Here is a 21,305-nt window from a genome sequence, read left to right on the forward strand (position 1 = left end):
TATCAGTATTGGTTATCGGCCAAATGAGTTATCATATATTGGCAAACAATCCAATATGGTGCATCCCTTCTGTGTAGTCTGGTATCTGAAGGGAGAAGACTGACTCGAGGGTTTGCAGGATGTAAAGAGTCCTTTAAAATGTTTAAACTTTTCCACTGAATGTGAAGCTGTGTTAAATCCAAATCTTTACAAAGCTGAAATGTCTGAACCATCGGACAGAATATTTGGGCAAGGATGTTGTGTCCCTGCTGGATTACACATCATCAGTGATGAGTTTAAAGTTGTTTTCTTTAGTTTGAATAAAATATAAAGACACCTGAACCCCACACAAAGACAGAGCTGTCATAATAAGTTGTAATAATTCTGCTGTTCGGTGTCTGAAGTGTAGAAATAAAGTGAATCAGCTGTGTGATCGATGCTCAGTGATGACTGTCACTTTCCTCTCAGGATGTTTCCCAACAGTCGAGCTGAACGATGGAAACATTTCTTCCAAATATGGACGTGTTTATTGTTAAGTTCAGCAGCGTGAACGTGTTAATCTCCTCTGATCATCTGTTGCTCAACATCACCTGCACACAGTGTGAGGAAGTTACAGGATAACACACAGTGAGCAGGTCATGATTGTGAAACCAACCCCAGCAGGGTGATTCAGGAGTCCGACGACACAGAGACATTTGAAAGTTTAATAAGAGGCCCAAGGAATTAACCCTGAGGAACTCCACACATCTGAATTATTGTGTGTATAAAAAAAGTCTGAACAGTTTGTTTCATGTTGAAGCTTCTTCATGTTTACAGGATTTGATGACAAGAGTCCTCGAAATTCAGCTTTTAAGGATCCTCCTTGAAGTATGAGAAGTGTCTCCATGTCCTGTCCTCCCACTCCACAGACCTGCTGTCCTCCAGTTGTCCACCAGATGTCCTCAGACTCTCATTCCTGGACAACTGACGTCCCCTCCCACCTTTACACCTGTTTCCTTCCTTATCAGCCCAAAGTCAAGGAAGGATCCTTAAATGGATGAATTTGAAGGACGCCACATCATCGACCCGCCGAAGGACTGATCCAATGTCAAGGATGATTCCTGCACCTGCCGGTAAGACCACATTAACCTTCAGTCCACCTCTGCGCTGATCGTCTGTCTGATCACCTCCTCACCTGCTGCAGAGTTTCAGAAACTCAGAGAAATGTGAACAATAATGCGAATATGTTTGTATCAGCTGATGGATACAGTTTCATCCGTCACCACCTGGTCTGAAGAATTCAAGGGTTTCTTCAGCACAACCTGACAGAGTTCAGGAGCATTACTGCTGAACCGTGTCTCAAGTTTGTGTCTCAGCCTCGTGGACATGAACCAGAACAAAAGAACACAGTTTATCTGTTTTTATCACAGGACGTCTTCATCACATCAACCATCACTTTGTCCCATTAAAGACTCTCAGTAAACCAGTATAGACACAACACCAATGCGTTCTCATTCCCAGCTTGCTAAATATCACCATTCTGTCAGCGCTGTTCACCAAGTTCACCTTCTACCACAACTCCCACCTGCCACCTCTCCAGCTCCTGATACACATCCGTACTGGCGTATCATACCGCCACATAAGGTTCCATCCAGCTGCGCTACAAAATGAAGCCACCTGTCTTCAGTGTATCGTACTGCTATGACAGATGGCTTCTGACGTCCGTATTTGACGATTTCAGACTGAGAACAGGCTGAAAATACCGGGTCCTGAGACCAGCTGAGATCTCTGCCCTCGTTAAAGTTGTCACGATGTAAGACTTTGAAAAAGGTCGGTGTCATGACGACCGTTTTCATCGTATGGTCGCTGACATAAAGTTCACAGATGATCAGATTTCATAACTCTGTATGAAGAAGATTACATTTCCTGTTATAAATCAGAACTCCGCCCAGATGTCAGATGTGAGTCTTTGCTGAACGTCTTCTTATCAGAATATTATTCTCATAATCAAACAGAAAATGATCAAGCGGTCACACGACGACGTGAAAACAAACTGTGAGGTGCTTGTCCTTTGAATTTGATGAAGAAATATTGTACGTCACATTTATCTGATAGCTTCATTTATCGGTCCCTCGCAGTGGTGGAATGTAACTAAGTACATTTACTCAACTACTACTACAGTTTTGAGGTACTTGTACTTTATCTGAGTATTTCCATTTTCGGCCTCTTTAAACTTTTACTCCAAAACATCTCAGAGAGAAATATTGTACTTTTACTGCACTGCATTGATTTAACATGTATAATTATGACTTATCTTTAACATTAAAACACCTGCTGAGTTTCATCACTCGACCTCCAGCTCAGGCCTCCGCAAAATGACACGCCTAAAATTAAACGAGTATTCCTCAAATTAAAGGAAACACATGGAGGTTTTATTGCAGAGGTGTCAGCATCAGTACAGACGCTACAGGGTCAGATTAAGTGAAGAAATGAAACTGAGTAAATGAAAGATTTTATCTTTGCTTAAAAACACTTTTTACTTGTAGAGTGAATCTCACTCTGGAGTTGTGCAGCTGCAGCCCCCCAAAACCTCCAGCAAACCACATCACAGCATGTGAACGTCACCTGTGCTCAGACCGGCCATTGTAAAATGAAGCAGAATGAATTTAGAGAGGTTTTATTAGAGCTTGTGTAGTACCACTAGAAGCCACTAGATGGAGACATAGAGAGTGAAATCAGAAGCTGCATGAAGCCAGATTCACTCTGTGGTGGAGACATGAGACCCTGAGGTCAGAGGTCAGCGGCTGCAGAAGCTGTGACCAAAATGATATAAAGCACAAATCCACATTTTCAAATCATGGATGTCTTAAGAGACCTGGATAGAGCGTTGGAGGCAGTCACCTGTTCATTCCTCTGAAAGTCACTCAGTGGCACATAAAGGTTCCTCAGAATGAAATTACCTGGATGATCAGCGCCGCTTACACCTCACTGGGTCCATAGAGCAGGCGCACGAGAGACTTCCACCAGCTGAGCCGGGTACTTTCATTGTAGTGCTTCATTCATTTAAATAAGGAAAATAACTTAATCTTGCTATCATCATCCTCACTGTGACCTCGTCACATGTCCACGTTTGGTCATGGACTTTCCACGTCCACATATGACGTCCAAGGTACCCTGGGTGTGTTGGTTGTTGACGTTCTGGGACGCCGTGTCAACTTCAGCCTGTTACATGCATTGTCTGTTTTCAAAATACACTTCTGTTTTCACAGGAAATGTACAGTTTGATACAGTCTCTTTCAAAATAAAAGCACTACGTTGGTACAACACCACCAACTTTTCTTCAACACACACACGTGGTTACGTTTAGCCAACACACACACACACACACACACACGTAGTTACGTTTAGCCAATACACACACACGTAGTTACGTTTAGCTGACACACACACGTGGTTGGGTTCAGAAATAAGGAACAGGGTTTACAATCTTACAGGAAGTGAACAGCGGCCTCCTGGGTGAAAGTCCGTGGTTGTCCTGTGATGTGTGTTCTAATGAGGAGGTGACAAAATTATATAACACTAAAAGTTGATTTGCAGAATGAGACTTTTACCTTTTAATTATGTGACAATATTTGATGCTAATACTTAAATACTTTTACTCAAGTAACGAAACTGAATATTTTATTTCTGTCACTGGCACATACGTTTATAAAACTTATTAATAATCTAAAAAAGACGCGTTTGTAAACTGTAAATTAAACGTACAGAAACATTAAATCTGTGATTCTGACTGTTTGATGTTTTTAACAGAAAAAGTCAGAGAAGATAAAAAGTCAGATCTCTCTCAGAAACCTGTGGGATGTGTTTTACACCTGCAGTCATGAAAACAACTGTGATGAAAAGTCAGATGAAGCTAATAATGAACATTTAAAGCATCAGAGTGAAACGTCTTCTGTTTCACACTGATGAACAAACAGCTGACACAGAAGCAGGAACATGTTCATTGATCATTTATTAAGTTCAGACAGTTTGTGTATTGATTATTGATTAACATCAAACTGCAGCTCAGGACTTCATGATGACTATCACATTTATCTGACACACACAAAGTTCTTGCTGTTGCAGTCGATGTTCGTCCAGTCGCCCCAGTCTGGAAGACACATATTCAGTGACATCAGTGTTTGACTCATGTTTCATGACCTGCTGCGTGGGCCCAACACGTGAACACACACGTAACGATTTACAGGAGACAGAAACAGACAAACAGCTAAAGACAAGGACAACAAACAACAACAAACAATGTCCATATACAAGTCACATAATTCTGTAAATTGTAAATATATATTTACACTGAACCTGAACTCAAAGCAACACTTTTGTTTTGCTCCCATTTTTCACAGGACTCATTTAAAGATCAAAGACTTTTTATGCCCTCAGTCCGTGTCTCTGAAATTGTTTTCATGAATGAGTTCAAGTCAGTTTGAATTACTGAAGTGTTTAACATCATCACAGACTGCTGCTTATTCTCAAACTAACATGTGTACAGATGTGAAGCTCTGACTGTATCCGACTGATGTTTAATGAAAGCTGTTGTCTTGTATAAAATATGAAGCTTACAGTCAGACACAGTGTTTTCAGTCTCTGTTGCCATGGCGACAGGTCAAACCATGAACCATGAACATAAACTACAGATCACCTGTAAAACATTTTAATAACTTACTCCATCATAATTAATACAGCTGGAGACTGAGAACAAACTGATACATGAGTCTGACTGTGTTTTAATAAATCGACATAATATCAGACAGGAAGTGAGTGTTTCTGTGACTTCCTGTACGGACTGAAGGCTGCTGGGAACTGTCAGGAAACGGTTTGACTTCACCACGGCTTTTTGCCACCGCCTCCTGCTGCAGCTGCCTGCTCTCGTCTACTTTGCAGGCAAGGCGCAGTTCATCTGGAGCGAGACTATCATCTCGGAGAAGGAGCAGAACTCACTGAGTCCGAGTTTTGAAAGAGAAATGGATCTATTGATCGCACAAAGTCTCATATCTATAAGTTGTGAAAAATGGAAGCTGGTGGTGGTTGGGCAGCGTCTTTGTTGGTGACTCATCACCTCTGAACTATAAATCTAAAAACCAATGAATCGTTCTTCTTCATGACTTTACTTACGTTTGTAGTTCATCGCCACGCAGGTGTGACTGGCTCTATTCACTGGCTGCCCAGGGTGCCATTTAGTGAAGCCAAACGCAGATTTGTCGGTCCATCCATAGCCAGACAGCTGAAGAAAAGGAAACAGTCAGGTGTCAGAGAATAGAGTAGTAGAAGAGTAGTCGAGTATTCAGGGGTGGAGAAAGTATTCAGATTCTTAACTGCAGTAAAAGTACAAATACAACACTTTGCTCCTGCATTCAGAACTTGACTGAAGGTAAAGTGAGTATCAGCAGGATAAAAAATAAAAATGTTTTCCTCTTGTGATGTTTTTGATGAATATCAGCGGCATGAATGTGTCACTTCCTGCTGAATATGTTTTCACTTCCTGTTTAATCTCCAGACGTGCAGCAGTGCCCGCAGAGCTCAATGTTTCACTCTTAAAGGGATCCAGTGTATCGATTCACTCACTGACTGTAAAATTATACGTATATCCTCTTTGGCGCCACCTGTGGTATGTTTGCAGACTGCCTTTGTTGTGATATGTCGTTCCATTTAGAGCTCTGGGGTCTCATTTATAAAACACTGTGTAGGAGCCACACTAAAAATGGACGTACAGACAAGAGCCAAAAATGGCGTGCACCAAAAAATGTTTGACAATGAGTGCGTTCACATGGACAGTTTAATTCCCTTTTCATTTGGAATGAAAGTTCATTCCTATTAACAATGATCTTGTAAACACCTAATTCAGAATGAAAATGGCCAATGTGACTGAAAATTCAATCCGATGTAAGGAGCTGGAATATTCCGTTTCTAATTCCCAATGAAAGAATTTCTCGCACTTGTATACACTTATTCCTCTTTAAGTTCATCCCAGTCTTTCTGCACATGCTCGTTTCCTTGCCCTTCTGGCGCCATGACGTATATAGCGCACATAGCAACGGGCTGAGATAGAGCAGTCGGACTCGTTGCACTCACTGGTTTCCATTCGCCACAGCACGGCCTTCTGTCTCCCTTCTTCGACCTTCTACCTCCCTTCTCCTCCTCAACAGACGAAGCATTAGCAGAACAAGGTTGTTGTCGTACTGCTGCTTCAAGAATATAAGCAAAACAAGCCCGAAAAAGGCACTAAGAACGGCGTCGTCAAGCATCTTGTTATCCGGAGCGAGGACTACAGTGTTTTCTTCCGGTAAACGTAAACACGTAACATCTGCCCCGCCCCCTATCCAATCAGAAACCTTCCCTGCCCCAAACCTTGCGCAGACCTGAATAAAGGCGATTAAACTGATCTCTGTGTAAACCCTCATTCAGAATGGATATTTCCCATGTAAACTACCTGGAAAGACTTTAATTCTGAATGAGGAGCCATCATGTAACCACACCCAATTTCAACAATCAGGCTCCACCTCACCGTCTGCGTCGCTAATTTCCTGTCCCAAAAATGTGGGTAAGCATTGCTCAAAGTTTCTCCCATCAAGTCTGTTTTTATTAATAACCACATTTGCGGGTGAAGTGGCGTCCGACTCTTTCCGGTATTGTTTTGTGCGTACGCAGTGTTTATAAGTGAGACCTCTGGTTATCCGGATTTGGTGATCTTTAGAAGTTTGTATCTGGATCAGTGTGATTGATCCAGTGTTGCTTTGAAAAACCAGATCAGCTGATCCTGCACAGCCAAACATGACATCATTCTGATCCAGATTAAATGTTTTTGAACAGCTGGGCTCAGGAGCTTCTCTGACATCGCCTGTGTTCATATCGGAGCCCAAAGTGGGCGGTGGCGGTGCTGGAGTGGGCGGCCCTGATAAATTGTACGAAGTACAATACATTTTCCTTTGAGATGTTGTTGCAGAGCAGAAGAATAAAGTTACATTACATGGAAATACTCAAATAAAGTACAACTCCTTGTACTTAAGTACAGTACTTGAGTAACACATGTAACAATTCTTAGTTACATGTCACCACTGTTTGTATTTCAGCTGAACCGTTACTGCTTCCCGGGGCTGAGCTCCTTCCACCGATCCAGAAATAGTCATTAGATGTCTGGGATTTTTTGTGGGTGCTCACGCTCAAACATATCACGTGCCCGTTCTCGTCTGTGTTGTGAATCGACGCCAGGTGACCTCCCTGACCGGCGCAGTGACTCTGAAATCAATAGACGTGGAGAAGAGTGAGTCTTCAGCGCGACTGAACAGGATGAGTTTACATGTCGTGTCGGCAGCGTCACCTGGGCCTACCAGAAGGTTTTGGACAGTCTGAAGTACTTCACACACTTGTTGCCGGTCACCTGGATCCATCCGCCGCCACAGGGTCTGGGTGAATAATTCCGCAGGCACATGGTTCGAGCCGAATTGGAGAGAGCTGTGAAAATATGAGAGGTTTAATACCTTACAGTGTCTCACAGGTGTACGTTCCTGATCTGTGTGCGTCGGTCTTACAGTCCTGGATGTGAACCAGAACCAGGAGCAGAACGACAGCCGACACCACAGCAGAACGCATGACTGTCTCAGCGGATCCTCAAACTGGAGTATAACCTGGAACATGTCAGAAAGGTCTCCTCTGTTACAACAGACAGATGTTCTTTATTTCATCAGATCATCATGGAATGAACTCACCTCAGATGTTCTTCGTCCGTCTGTGTGACAATCGACCTGTTCGTCTCACTTTTATTGTACAGAATCATCTTCTGATTATGTGTCTTCGTCATGTTAAAATATTCCTCTACATCAGTCAGAGGAGCCCGGCCCGATCAGCAAGGTGGTGTTGGGTGATGTTGAGTACATAGCTGAGAGCAGGCAAACAACCAGTGTAAACAGTTGTGGTTACTTTAACACATCAGCTGTGTGTTCTGGTCTGGAGGCTGTTGGTTTATCACCGAGTCAAACCTGTTAGAGCCTCCAGACATAATCTGGTTCTCACACTCTCACTGACTCCAAAACTGAACTCAGAAACAACAACAAACTCTGACGACTCTGTGTCGTCAACTTCCCATCCACACGATCAGCAAACGTTCTGTTTATTAGATTTAGCAACGAAATATCTAAATATTTTAGTCCTGATGTTTCTGTATGTTTTTATCTTTAAACTAATCCAGTGAGGTTAACTCATGGATCATAAATCAGACTCAAGGTGACAGGTTGTATAAAATAATGTGTGTGTCATGTCTCCAGCAGTGTGTGACAGGTTTAAGGGCTGATTTACGAGCACACACTTACTGATCATCATCTGAAAAGCTCAACATCTCTCTATTTATGCTCTCAACAAATAACTAATGTGAGCCAACTAGGATTTGTCCCCAGGTTCATTGTAAACTCTGACTTATCCATGTGACTGTTAAGAAGCAGAAACATAACTTGATTAAAATCTGAGTGGGGTGGGTGGGTCCAACAACCACGGACTTTCACCCAGGAGGCCGGTGTTCACTTCCTGTAAGAAACCAAACCCTGTTCTTTTTTCCTAAACCCAACCACGTGAGTTTGTCGGCTAAACCTAACCAACACACCCAGGGTACCTTGGACGTCATATGTGGACGAGGTCGCAGTGAGAATACGTTGATCATCCTGAAGAGGAATCCTCTGAATTTTTTATTTAATCTACTAAGTATTTTTTTTTACTTTTTTTTAAATGAAAATTTTAATACTATGAAATCCTAAATGTGTTATAATGTGATTTGAAGGATGTTACTTTGATATTTCTCAGAAATTGTGCAGTAAAATGACATAAAGCTTCGTCCGGTCATGAGCAGGAAGGGATATGAAGGAAAGGTTTTTATGACAGGTCAAAGATTAAATTCAAAACAGTCCAGTAGAATAATGTCCATGTTTATTATGGCAAAGGTAGTATCAGCACTGTCTCTACCTGGAGATCGCATGTATGGAGCCTATCACTGCTCACTGGTCTGTATAGTTAAGCCTTGCCATTATAGCTTGTCATAGGGCTTAGGAGGTTATTCACTGAGTGCTGATCCTTTCTCTAGAGCACAAACTTCTTGTGTTTATTTGAATAACTGGATTTCAATAATATACACTTTGACTTTGAACATCACGGAGCGAAGGGTCAGGAGGTCCAGCATCCTCCCCCTGTGTGCTGCCTCCTGTGTTCATCTGTGACAGTTTGATTCAGACTGCTGCTGCTGGCTGTTGTGTTTTCTGTGTTTAATTAAAAGAAGGAAGCAGGTTTGACCCGGCACAAAACCAACAGCCTGTGAACCAGAACACACAGACCTGAGTTTGATATGTTTGATATATAGGGCTGGGTCATCATCATCTGTGCCAGCTGTCAGACTGGAGGGGATCATGTGTTTGCTCTGTGTGTGCAGGAGTGAGCTGCTACATGTTTACACTGTGAAATCTTTGTAAAGTTATTATGGACAGGATCAATGCTCTGAGGTTAGCCTTTGCTCCAGAGCCTTCTGTTTCTCCTCCAGCAGGTTTAGGTCAGTTTGAATCTCCTTATTTTTGGAGGTAGTGCATCATCTGCTGCCAAAAAACTGACATGACACAAGTTTTTAAACAGCTGTTCTTCCCCTTGCTGGTGCGCTACCCAGATGTGTGGTCATACCAACATAAATACTATTGCTGTCACTACTACTAATAACAATAATAATAATAATAATAATAATAATAATAATAATAATAATAATAATGATGCATTGTACTTATAGGCACCTTTCAGAGTGGTAAAGGACACCTGACAAGACACTGTTTAGAAAACAAGCAGCAGTGTATCCATAGATCATAAAGTCAAATAATTCAGTGATATACAATAAAAGTTAATAGAATTACTGACAAAAATCATAATCATGAATATTAGGTATAAAATCATCATCGTACCTGTTTAGCTGTGGTTTTAAGGAGCAGCATAAAACAAACTATTTCACTCCAAACTGTTCGGTGATATTATGAAGACGTCCACTTACAACAGCCTCCATAGCAGCATCGATCTGTCTCATCTTGTTCGCCAGTGTTGTTGGTCCACGCTGGTTTCAGCGCATCGCTTGACAATAGCTTAAAAACAGCATGAGTCCCGACCGTGGTGCCGATGGGTTAATCTGCTGTTAATGCCTCAGGAAAAGGAGTTCAGGTATCTCAGGGTCTTGTTCATGAGTAAGGCTAAAATGGAGCGTGAGATGGATCATCATGCTGTACTGGTCTGTTGTTGTTCAAAGGGAGCTGAGCCAGAACGTGAAGCTTTCTATTTCCTGGTCCATCTACGTCCCAACCCTCACCTATGGTCATGAGCTCTGGGTAGTGACTGAAAGAATGAGAGCACAGATACAAGCAGCTGAAATGAGTTTCCTCTGCAGTCATCAGCTTTTGTTTTGGCCAATTCAACATGTTGAATCGGCGACTGAGACTTTAGAGTCAATCAGTGAATGAATTCACTCTGATTGTCAATTGTGCACGAGGAGAGAAGTGTCAGAGAGTTGAGTAAACGATGAGCTAAAGTCCAGAGGGAGTGAGATCAAAACAAACTTGTTCCATAAGGTCAGATTATTTGACCCGCTCTCACTCCAAAGTTATGGAAATCTGGCACTTAGTGACTTCCGGCGTCAGACATCGATGAAATAAAGTCATCCTTTCACGTTGGTATCATACATAGTCGGTTGCCATTATTGTTTAACAGTACCCAGCAGTGTCAGGAGGAAACATGGTGCAACAACAGCAAAATTCAAGGCGGCAAAAGCCCGAGTAGGGTGGGAGTGTTGGTGGATGGGTCCAACAACCACAGACTTTCACGCAGGAGGCCAGTGTTCACTTCCTGTGAGATTGTAAATGTGATGCACACAAAATGTATGGTCACATTTTCTGTGAACTTATGTTTTATAGTGTATACAAAACAGTTTATTTAGGTTTTTACTTTGAACAAATAATTTCTGTGAGAAAAAAACTTGAGCATGATCTGTAAGGGTTTATTATGGCCTCTGGGCAAGCCCCCCCACCAATGCAGCCGCATGTTAATGTCACCAGCAGGAGGCAGTGTGGTGCTGTGCTTCCCGTCCCGTGTTGGCTTAATGTAACCATGTGTGTGTGTCGGCTAAAGGTAACGACGTCTGTGTGTCGGCTAAACGTAACCACGTGTGTGTGTCGGCTAAAGGTAACCACGTGTGTGTGTCGGCTAAACGTAACCACGTGTGTGTTGGCTAAACGTAACCACGTGTGTGTTGGCTAAACGTAACCACGTGTGTGTTGGCTAAAAGTAATCACGTGTGTGTGTCGGCTAAAAGTAACCACGTGTGTGTCGGCTAAAAGTAACCACGTGTGTGTTGGCTAAAAGTAACCACGTGTGTGTGCCGGCTAAAGGTAACGACGCGTGTGATGTTGAAGGAAAAAACAGCTGGCAGTGTTGTACCGACTTAGTGCTTTTATTTTGAAAGAGACTGTATCAAACTGTACATTTCCTGTGAAAACAGAAGTGTATTTTGAAAACAGACAATGCATGTAACAGGCTGAAGTTGACACGGCACTTGGGTCAGCTGTGGTGGTTTTTAAATGTGCTCTACAAATAAAGTTTGACTCAACTTGATCGATGAAGATGAAATCAGACAATGAAGCCACAAGTTGATCTAATAACTTTGAGTCAGAGACAGAATGACAGGGGACATCCTGATCTGTCCCCAAACAAAGGACAAAACACAATATAAAGGTGGAAAATGTCACCTGGAGCGTGTGCATCAACCTGTCATGCACACAAACATAAAGTATAAGTGATGAAACTGTTTGTTTTTTTCAGGGATTTAGAGATTAACTGACCCAAACTGCTCCAAGCAAACACCTCTGGAGCCTGATGGACCTCCACAGATTAAGGGGAGACTAAGATGCACACAATCTTTTATAAAATGCAAAGAAAATTTAAAAATGTACATGAAAAAATATAAGAATATAAAACATGAAATATAATAAACTGAGATTAATGTAACAAAAATCCAGCGTAGTATAAATGTACACTGAAACTAAAAACACAGCTTTAAGAGAACAAAGCAGTACAACACATTTCTATCTGAGATCTTCAGACGGACGAACCGTTCAGTGACAGAAGAACAAACTGGAACTGAAGATTGAAGCTGGATGAGTGATGTTGTTTAATTCAGCGGTGAGTCATCTGTTGGGTGTTTCTAAATGATTGTCTGTCCTCACTGGTTTCAGTTGGGCGGACAAAATATTAGGAACACCTGTCAGTTCAAAGCTAGACATTTTAACAGTGGTGGAGAGTACATTTACTCAAGTAATGTACGTAAATAAGTGATAAGTGGTAGTAACTACAGTGTTTGTCATCGATGAGTTAGATATGTTGGTGATGTTCAACTCATCAATGAGATGGATATATTTGTGTTGTTAAACTCAGTGATGAGCTGATATGTTGATGTTGCTGAACTAATTGGTGAGATATATGTCATTATTAAACTAAGTGAAGAACAGGATATGTTGGTGCTGTTAAAGTCGTAGGCGAGCAGGTGTTCAGGTGCAGGTGGGAACGTTGACACAGGGCTGAATTTCAATCTTCTGTCCACCCTCAGGTGGTGAGCCACAGTCGGCATGTGGATTTCCAAAGAATATTGCTGGCTCCTTCAGACGACCAATGGTAGGACTGAAAACACACAGGTACATATTTCTGTCAGTGTTCATGTATTAATGTGAGGAAGGTTACAGTGTCCTCATCGCTCCACACAGATCTGATGTTTTCAACTCTTCGTGTATGTCATCGTTGATTCACCTCTGTTTTGATCCACACCACCTCTGCTGCTTCAACACTAAACTCACCTGTAGTCGCTGTAATCAGGTGTACAGCGTCTCTTCCTGATGCGTCTGGAGTTTGATCCACAGGGAGGATTACACAGACTCCATGGCTCCCAGCCATCCCAGGTGCCCTTCGCTGCAACACACACAAACCTGTCATTGGCTGTTGTTGAAACTGATTGATAAAGATAATCCATCTCATCTTTAGAGAGACATGAAGGGTGTCCTCATCAGACGTTGGGATGAGGTGATGGTTGATACCTGGATTAACTGTATTAAAAAAGTTATCAATTTAACAAAGTTGACTGATTCAGTGTGTGTGTGTGTGTGTGTGTGTGTCACCCACGGTAACATCTGCTGACATCATAGCAGACCCGCCTCTCGGTCAGGGAGCCCTCGCTGCAGATGGATCCATTGTGAGCTCGATGAAGACATTCACGCTCTCGAGTCTGACTGCCACCGATCTTCTTACAGCGGATGTCTCGCCCACCAAACGGGAATTTACATGGTTTCCATTCCGACCACTCTGACCATGTCCCGTCCACTGCAAATACACAGCAGTTACACTCCAAGCTGAGGAGTCACATTTGTTTTTAGTCCAGACTGGCGGACAGAGTCAGCTGCTGCAATAAGAGACTAGAATCTTGGGGTACCTGGACAGTGGACGTTGGTCTTACAGATGCTTGTACGACGTCCCTCTCCAGGACATGACTGGCCGCCATGTTTTGGGGCTGGGCTGTCGCATCTCCTGACAGACACCTGAAGCCCCACTCCACAGGTGACAGGACAGGAAGAGAAGGAGGACCAAGACCCCCAACCTCCGTTCACTGATACAGAGACAGACAGGAAGACGGAGATATTTATCGTCTCTGTGAGGACACCTGTGAGTCTGATGTCCCATTATGTTAGTTCCTGTCCGAGTGGTGGGCGGTACTGTTAATGATTTAAAAACAGAGAGACACACAGACAGATGTACCTGGGCAGTGAGGCAGGTGGTTGCAGTTCTCTGTATCGCTGTTGCCACCACGGCAACCTTTGCCAGGTGGGCTGGTTGAGGGGGCGGGGTTGGAACAGGAGCGGTGGCGAGATCTAGTGGGAGCTCGTCCTTGTGGGATACAGGAAGAAGAACACTCACTCCAACTGGACCAACCGGACCAGAACCCGTCGACTGTCATGGTGACAGAGATACACAAACACAGAGAGACACACAGACAGACAGACAGACAGACAGAGAAACACAGACAGACAGACAGACAGAGACACACAGACAGACAGGGACAGAGATTTTTACTGTAACGTTTTAAATTCTGTTAGTGTTTATTGATCTTTATCTTGATATCGTTGGTGTTACCGGGACAGAAACTCTGACAGACGCTGCTCCGAGTGCTCGGCCCGTCACAGACTCGACCGCCATATTGAGGGGCAGGCTTATCGCACTTCCTGATAGATAGCCGAAGCCCCTCCCCACAGGAGACGGAACACGGCCCAGGTGGAGACCACGCCCCCCAGCTGCCATCCACTGCAGAGACAGCCAATCAGAGCACGTGAGGTTTTCATTTCCAGATTTCACCTCTGTTACCTGATCAGTTTGTTCTCTTACCTGGACAGTTGGGGAGTTCGCTGCAGTCCTGTGATTGGAACTCGTCTCCGGGGCAATCGTTGCCGAGTGGCACTGTGTCGTTGGAAGGGGTGGGGCTCGAACAAGAACGATATCGCACTCTGGAGGGAATGATGACATCAGCACCTTGGCCACTGATACATGAACCAGAACACTGAATCCAATCGGACCAACCGGACCAACCACCATGAACTGAGAGACACAGAGACAAAACGTTCTCACTCCCAACTCAGTAAATACCGATGCTCCATCAGTCGCCGGTCTCGTCAACATGTGACCTTCTAGAAGACCACCTGCATCTGTTCTGGATATTCAGAGACAGCATCTCAATTCCCCCCTTGTGGGCACCATCAGGTTACCTGGACAGGTGGATTGTGTTGGACATTTCTCTGTCTCCTCTGAAGGACCGCTGCAGGTCGCACGACACTCAGGAGGACTGGAGCAGACTCTGGCTCTCTTCCTGACTCCGCCCCCTCCACAGGTCACTGAGCAGGGCGACCAGGTGAGCCACGGGCCCCACCCCTTACCTGCACACACACACACACACACACACACACACACACACACAGATTTGCCACATGCACAGTGACAGTGATCAATAAGTGATTAATGTGTGTGTGTGTGTGTGTGTGTGTGTGTGTACCGTCGCAGCAGGTGTTGTTACAGGGTTTTGTCTCCAGTTTGTTCCTAGGGTTGTCACACTCTGATTGGCCGATACCGTAACATGTTCTGCTCCTCTGCGTCACTCCCTCCCCACACTGGACGTTACACTGTGACCACGGCGACCAGGGAGACCACACCGGAGGACTGAGAACAGACACATACTGGTTTCACTGGTCTGATGACCAGGACAGACTGTGTGTGTGAGTGTGTGTGAGTGTGTGTGTGTGCACTGACCCACAGGACCGACACACTCCGTCTGTTGCCTGGTAACCATACTGAGTGTTCTGACAGCAGTTGTCTTCATCCACCTCACCGAGCTCTTCATCACATCGACCCTGGACACTGTCGAACCGTGCAAAACACCGCACACACCCTGCACACACACACACACACACACACACACACACACATCAGGACATTATTAATGATGATAAATGGAATTTCACTTCCACAGTCGTGTGTGTGTGTGCATGTACTTGTACATGATACATAGTGAGGACCACCAAACGTATTTTAACAACAGAGTGAGGACATTGTGGTCACTCGTCATTTCTTCATCGGCCTGTCCTTAGGGTCAAGTTACAGTCTCTGCACTATCAGTGAACACTTGTTTCAAATTTGAAGAAGACTGCTCAAAGTATGACCATTCTACAGTGTTTTTACCATGAAAAGATCCAGGCGGAGCTCCAAATGACAAGTGGGTCACTCTGCTTCAAAACAGTACTATCAGTGATCAAACAACACTCAGCCAGCTTCAAACATTGTACCTTATTGAAATCAGGTGTGATTATGATAGCTGATGTTGTTTATGACACAGAAACACCATAAAATATCACCAAATAAAGCCATATGAAACGTTATGATCCCACTTTCTAGACGGTGTATCTCAGCCAAAAATAGTGGTAGGAGTGAGACTCTTACCTTTTATAAACCAGCTAAGTCCCCGCTAACAGCTCCACATAAGATTGCGAGTAACCCTTTAACTTTTCCCGTCGAAAAACGGCATGACATGACTTGTCACCACTCATCGTGATGTTGGACTCTGTGTGTTTAGGCTGCTCTGGTGCCAAATACATAATAAATGAAAGAAAAACAATGTTATTTTTGAAAAGTCGAGAGCTTCCTGAATCCGGCAATACCAAACATCACATGGTTTGATGACGTAGTGCGCCTGGAAGATACCATTTAACAGAGGAGGGGGGAGCGAGGACGTCGGCGTCCTGGCGGAGTTAGAGAGGTTAAAAGAAAACCTACCTTCCAACCCTGAGGGTGTATTTTTGGTAGTTTTCTTTAAAAAATAAATACAAAATACAACTATTTAAATCTGTATGCCCCCCCCCCCCATAAGTAATGAGCAGTCCCTCGGGGTTAGGGGCTGGGGAACATTGTATGGTAATGAGGGTCCTCATAAGGATAGAGGTACAAGAATGTGTGTGTGTGTGTGTGTGGGTGTGGGTGTGTGTTCCTAGAATTTCAACAGAGGGTAAAGTTTGTTCATGTTTTTTAAAGTTTCACAATTTTCAGGCAAATTTCCAGAAAATGTGAGTCAGCTTGTTTCGTTATCTTCTTAATGGAAACTTTCACTGCTGGTTCGTCCTCGTGACCTTCATCAACAACTGTTCACGCTGTTTGTTATTTTAATATGAATATAAAGTATTTCAGATGTTGCGTGTTGTCACACACACACACACACACACACACACACACACTGAAGCTGCATCACATTCTGTATTTATCACAAAGAAAGAGTCAGAGACTAAAACTGACCTCAGAGTTGGACGGACAGAACAATCTGAAATCTGTTCAGCAGTTAGACACCAACAGACACACAGATGATAAAACAGGGACTGACCAGAGCGCTGCACAGAACCCAGGACCAGAACCAGGAGCAGCAGAACCCTCAGAACTGTCAGGACCTCCATCCTGCTGCAGCTGAAACACGTCAAGACGTCCTCACTCGTTCCCTCTAACTTCTGTCTGAGCAGCCGTCCCCTCTCCGACTGTCCGACCCTCTGTGGTCACGTTCTGTCATGTTGTGGGGACAAACAGGATGTCCATATAAGGTAAACCTCTGTGTGTGTGGCAGTGTGGGGTCAGGTGACGGTGGGGTGCAGACATCAGAACAAGTTGGTGTGTGTTGATCGGTGCAGGGTTTCCTGTAAAGTTCACCGACCTCCAAACTGACCTTTGATGAAGCAACACACACACACACACACACACACACACACACACACACACACACACACACACACACACACAGACAGAGGTCATGTGACTCTGTGTGTGTGTGTGTGTGTGTTTACCAGTTTCAGGTTTTGTTGGTTTGGTGTTCTTCAGTTTCTTCACAGACTCAGATTATTAATAGAAATATAATCAGTAATAAATGGTGAAGACTCTACGCAGCAGTGTGTGAGGTCATTAAAACGTAAAACAACAACAGAGAACATTTCAAACACACATCAGTCTCATGACTCACAAGATTCACAGACAAATTAATTTTCTAATATTAAAGATGTTTCCTCCACAAATACAACATGCTAACATTATTAGCATAAGCATATGCTAATTTACATTGTATAATTGAGCCTAGCAGCTAGCTCCTCTCCTCACATGAGGTCAGGATAAATCACACGTGAGGTTAATCTCTTATGTGTCTTCACTCTGTGTGAAACTGATGCATCAGATCCATCCGATCAGCTGTCCAATCAATAACTGATATCCAATCAGGGAGTGTGTCGGTCGGTAAAAGAATTCCATGTGTGTCCTCACTTCCCTCCCTGCTGAGAGCCTCCTCTCTCCTCGACTCCTCTCTCCTCGACTCCTCGACAAGATGGTGGATGCCAACTGATTTCCAGGAGTCGAGGAGGGATGTTGGGATGAACCCTGTGTCCCTTCATCCTCAGGCCTCCTCACTGCCATCCTCTACCTGTCCACCAGATGTCCTCAGACTGTCTCTCCTGCCCTGCAGTCACCTGACCTGCCACGCCCACCTGCTCACCTGCTCACCTGCTTCCACTTCCCCTCATCAGCAGCTCATCCATCAGTAATCACCCTGTGTTCCTGCTCTGAGCCTCTGTTGCTGAAGCTGCAGCTGAATCCTGTCTGGATCTACCTGCCGGCCTCATCGTGGACTCTGCACCTGTGTGCTCAGGTACGTTCACCTGTCAGGTACGTTCACCTGTCAGGTACATTCACCTGTCAAACAATAAGTCCTGAGCTGCTGGGTCTGTTTGTCTCACAGTGTGTGACACTAACGTTCAATGAAGGGCAATGAAGCCCAGAACGCCACAGAGATTAAAACAGAGATTAAAACAGAGTCTGATTGGTCGGTGCCTTCTGGCGTCAGACACTGACGAAAACAGTCGTCCTTTCACATCAGCACGATACATCACTGGACGCTGTCATTGTTTTATTTCATTTTATTTTGAAAGAGACTGTATCAAACTGTACATTTCCTGTGAAAACAGAAGTGTATTTTGAAAACAGACAATGCATGTAACAGGCTGAAGTTGACACGGCGTCCCAGAACGTCAACAACCAACACACCCAGGGTACCTTGGACGTCATATGTGGACGTGGAAAGTCCATGACCAAACGTGGACATGTGACGAGGTCACAGTGAGGATGACTTGGGTGAAGCAGTTCATAGCGGTGGGGAGCGAGGTGGAGTGAGGTGGAGGGAGCGAGGTGGAGGGAGTGAGGTGGAGCGAGGTGGAGGGAGATGGAGGGAGCGAGGTCGAGGGAGCGAAGTGGAGGGAGGTGGAGGGAGCGAGGTGGAGGGAGCGAGGTGGAGGGAGTGAGGTGGAGCGAGGTGGAGGGAGATGGAGGGAGTGAGGTGGAGCGAAGTGGAGGGAGCGAGGTGGAGCGAGTGAGGTGGAGGGAGGGAGGTGGAGGCAGTGAGGTGGAGCAAGGTGGAGGGAGCGAAGTGGATGGAGGGAGGTGGAGCGAGGTGGAGGGAGTGAGGTGGAGGCAGTGAGGTGGAGCGAGGTGGAGGGAGTGAGGTGGAGCAAGGTGGAGCGAGATGGAGGCAGTGAGGTGGAGCGAGGTGGAGGCAGTGAGGTGGAGGGAGTGAGGTGGAGGGAGCGAGGTGGAGGCAGTGAGGTGGAGCGAGGTGGAGGCAGTGAGGTGGAGTGAGGTGGAGGGAGTGAGGTGGAGGGAGGTGGAAGGAGCGAGGTGGAGGGAGTGAGGTGGAGTGAGGTGGAAGCAGTGAGGTGGAGGGAGCGAGGTGGAGGGAGTGAGGTAGAGTGAGGTGGAGGCAGTGAGGTGGAGGGAGCGAGGTGGAGGGAGTGAGGTGGAGGCAGTGAGGTGGAGGGAGGTGGAGGCAGTGAGGTGGAGGCAGTGAGGTGGAGCGAGGTGAACGGAGTGAGGTGGAGGGAGTGAGGTGGCTGAGGGAATGAAATCAGATGAAATGAATGAATGAATAGAGACACTGGGTGACTGTTACAAATGTATGCATGTGGTGGGAGGAGCTTAGGACAGAGAGGGGAGGAGCTGCAGGAGGAGGTGGTGTTTCCAAAGTCTGCTTTTTTGTTTGTTTGTTTGTTTGTTTTGGCCTTCTCCCCTGCTTTAATTCATTACCCAAATGTTTAAAACGTCAGTAGCTGATCTGAGTCTTCCTTTCTGGACAGACACAACAAGAAAGTTAAAATCATTGATAAGAGAAAAGTTTTAGATTTAAAATGAAGGTTTATTTTAGTTGTTAATAAAGTTGAGTGAAGCGGGGTGGGGTGGGGGTGGGGGGGGGCGACTTCCTGCCACCTGCTCAGGTAACACAATGTGTTAATCCACTCCAGACCAGTTTAAACTAGTGGTGATGGTGATTAGCACGTTAGCATCGTTAACAGTTTAACATCTGTTATGTTCATGAGTGTGTTGATGCTAACGGCTAACAGTAAAACAAGTCCCTGCCCGGTGTAACGGACTTTTTGTCCTCCTCAGACAGACCAGGAGGACCAGGAGGAGGACTGTCCTCTGTCCCTGCAGGGGGGAGGAGACGTCTGCCGACTCCTGGAGCTCCGTCCTCCGTCATCTTCTCCAAACATGGAGCCCAGGTTGAGACGCTCCTTCAGCTTCTGAGACACAGGTGTGATCTATGTTTTAAACAGTCACAGTTATTTATATTTGAGGTTTACGGTTCATTTACTGTGAAACAACACGATTGGTTTGTGTGTCTCAGCTCTTAATAATGTTCACATCAGATAATTTTTATTTACTGACATATATCAATTTAACTGGGTCCAAACACAATTCTACACACATATTTAATACATATTTATTCTTATACATATTTAAAGTGCTGTCCATAATTATAAACAGTGTGTTTCTACATTGGTACAAAAACCTACAACTATATCAAACAAAAATGAAATTAAAAAAAAGTAAATGAGTCGTCATAAATAAAAGCTATGGCATGTTTCAGTGGCATCATATTCAAGTAATCTTGTTCAAGTCCCTGATACTTATATTTAATATATTTATACATATTTAAAGTGCTGATAGAATTGTGCGTAAAATATTAAAGCATTTCACAGAACAGTGACAAACAATTAATTTGTTTGTTGCTTTTGTATTTACATGTTTGCTTTAACATTAAATTTAAAATGTGAGCATGGCCACGCCCACAGCACTCAGCTCCCATAAAGATAACGTACCTGGATCAGGTCAGGTGCTAAACTTGAAACCTGACTTGCATACAGGAAGTTTTAGTCCTGAACCACAGCGGGTCGGATGTTGTCGGATGATTTAAATACGCAGCCGTCATTTTCTACCAGAGTCACTGGTCTACAGGAGGCTGGAGCGACGCTACGACGAGCCAGACGAGGGTCACATGACTGAACTGTGTCACTGAGCGAGTTGTTGCTCTTATTTCACAGATCAGCAGCAGGTCTGAGAGTTTTTACTTAACAGTCTGGTGACTGAAAATAATGTTTGAAATGAACCTCGTGTTTTGTTTTTTCTCCCAAACATTTAATAAAACTGAATAAAAATTCTAATGAATTAAACAGAAACGCATGTATCAACATTTCTTATAGTGTAGATCTGACAAAGTTCTGCTTTGTTAAATCCAGTCACGAGAATAAATGTTGGAATCGTACGTTTCTGCAAAGCACTGATATCTTACTGCACATGTCATATGTCGTGAGTATGTTGAAACTTAATGTCTAAATGTTTTGGTGACAGCGCTG

General features: G+C 44.3%; 2 protein-coding genes and 1 long non-coding RNA gene across 3 annotated transcripts in view; all 3 read right to left on the minus strand.

The window, feature by feature from the left end:
• Nucleotides 1-5,176: 5,176 nt before the first annotated feature.
• On the minus strand, nucleotides 5,177-7,618 carry LOC125879427 (uncharacterized). Its single transcript, XR_007447889.1, has 3 exons — nucleotides 7,542-7,618; nucleotides 7,377-7,464; nucleotides 5,177-5,236 (listed from the first exon to the last, which is right to left on the minus strand). It is a non-coding gene; the product is annotated as an uncharacterized LOC125879427 (long non-coding RNA).
• A 3,830-nt stretch (nucleotides 7,619-11,448) lies between these two features.
• On the minus strand, nucleotides 11,449-17,150 carry LOC125879419 (properdin-like). Its single transcript, XM_049561297.1, has 11 exons — nucleotides 16,973-17,150; nucleotides 15,355-15,493; nucleotides 15,101-15,264; nucleotides 14,817-14,984; nucleotides 14,440-14,649; nucleotides 14,191-14,358; nucleotides 13,816-14,007; nucleotides 13,493-13,666; nucleotides 13,186-13,383; nucleotides 12,864-12,975; nucleotides 11,449-12,690 (listed from the first exon to the last, which is right to left on the minus strand). Exons 1-11 carry the CDS (start codon nucleotides 17,040-17,042, stop codon nucleotides 12,561-12,563), a joined length of 1,725 nt encoding a protein of 574 aa, XP_049417254.1. The 5' UTR covers nucleotides 17,043-17,150; the 3' UTR covers nucleotides 11,449-12,560.
• A 3,915-nt stretch (nucleotides 17,151-21,065) lies between these two features.
• Nucleotides 21,066-21,305, minus strand: part of LOC125879424 (lectin-like) — a 9,362-nt gene continuing 9,122 nt past the window's right edge. Inside the window, exon 5 of the mRNA XM_049561303.1 lies at nucleotides 21,066-21,305. This exon is cut by the window's right edge and continues 942 nt beyond it. The gene's annotated coding sequence lies outside the window, so the exon portion shown is untranslated.

Source organism: Epinephelus fuscoguttatus, linkage group LG19 (assembly GCF_011397635.1).
Source record: "Epinephelus fuscoguttatus linkage group LG19, E.fuscoguttatus.final_Chr_v1".
NCBI classification, from domain to species: domain Eukaryota; kingdom Metazoa; phylum Chordata; class Actinopteri; order Perciformes; family Serranidae; genus Epinephelus; species Epinephelus fuscoguttatus.

Bases quoted from the DNA above. Each gene is read 5' to 3' on its own strand.
- LOC125879419 (XM_049561297.1), bottom strand. From the start codon at position 17,042: ATGGAGGTCCTGACAGTTCTGAGGGTTCTGCTGCTCCTGGTTCTGGTC. The intron at 14,650-14,816 runs GTAACCTGATGG...TGTGTCTCTCAG, and splicing joins AACACAATCCACCTGTCCAG to TTCATGGTGGTTGGTCCGGT. The intron at 12,691-12,863 runs GTGAGTTTAGTG...GTGTGTTTTCAG, and splicing joins CCTGATTACAGCGACTACAG to TCCTACCATTGGTCGTCTGA.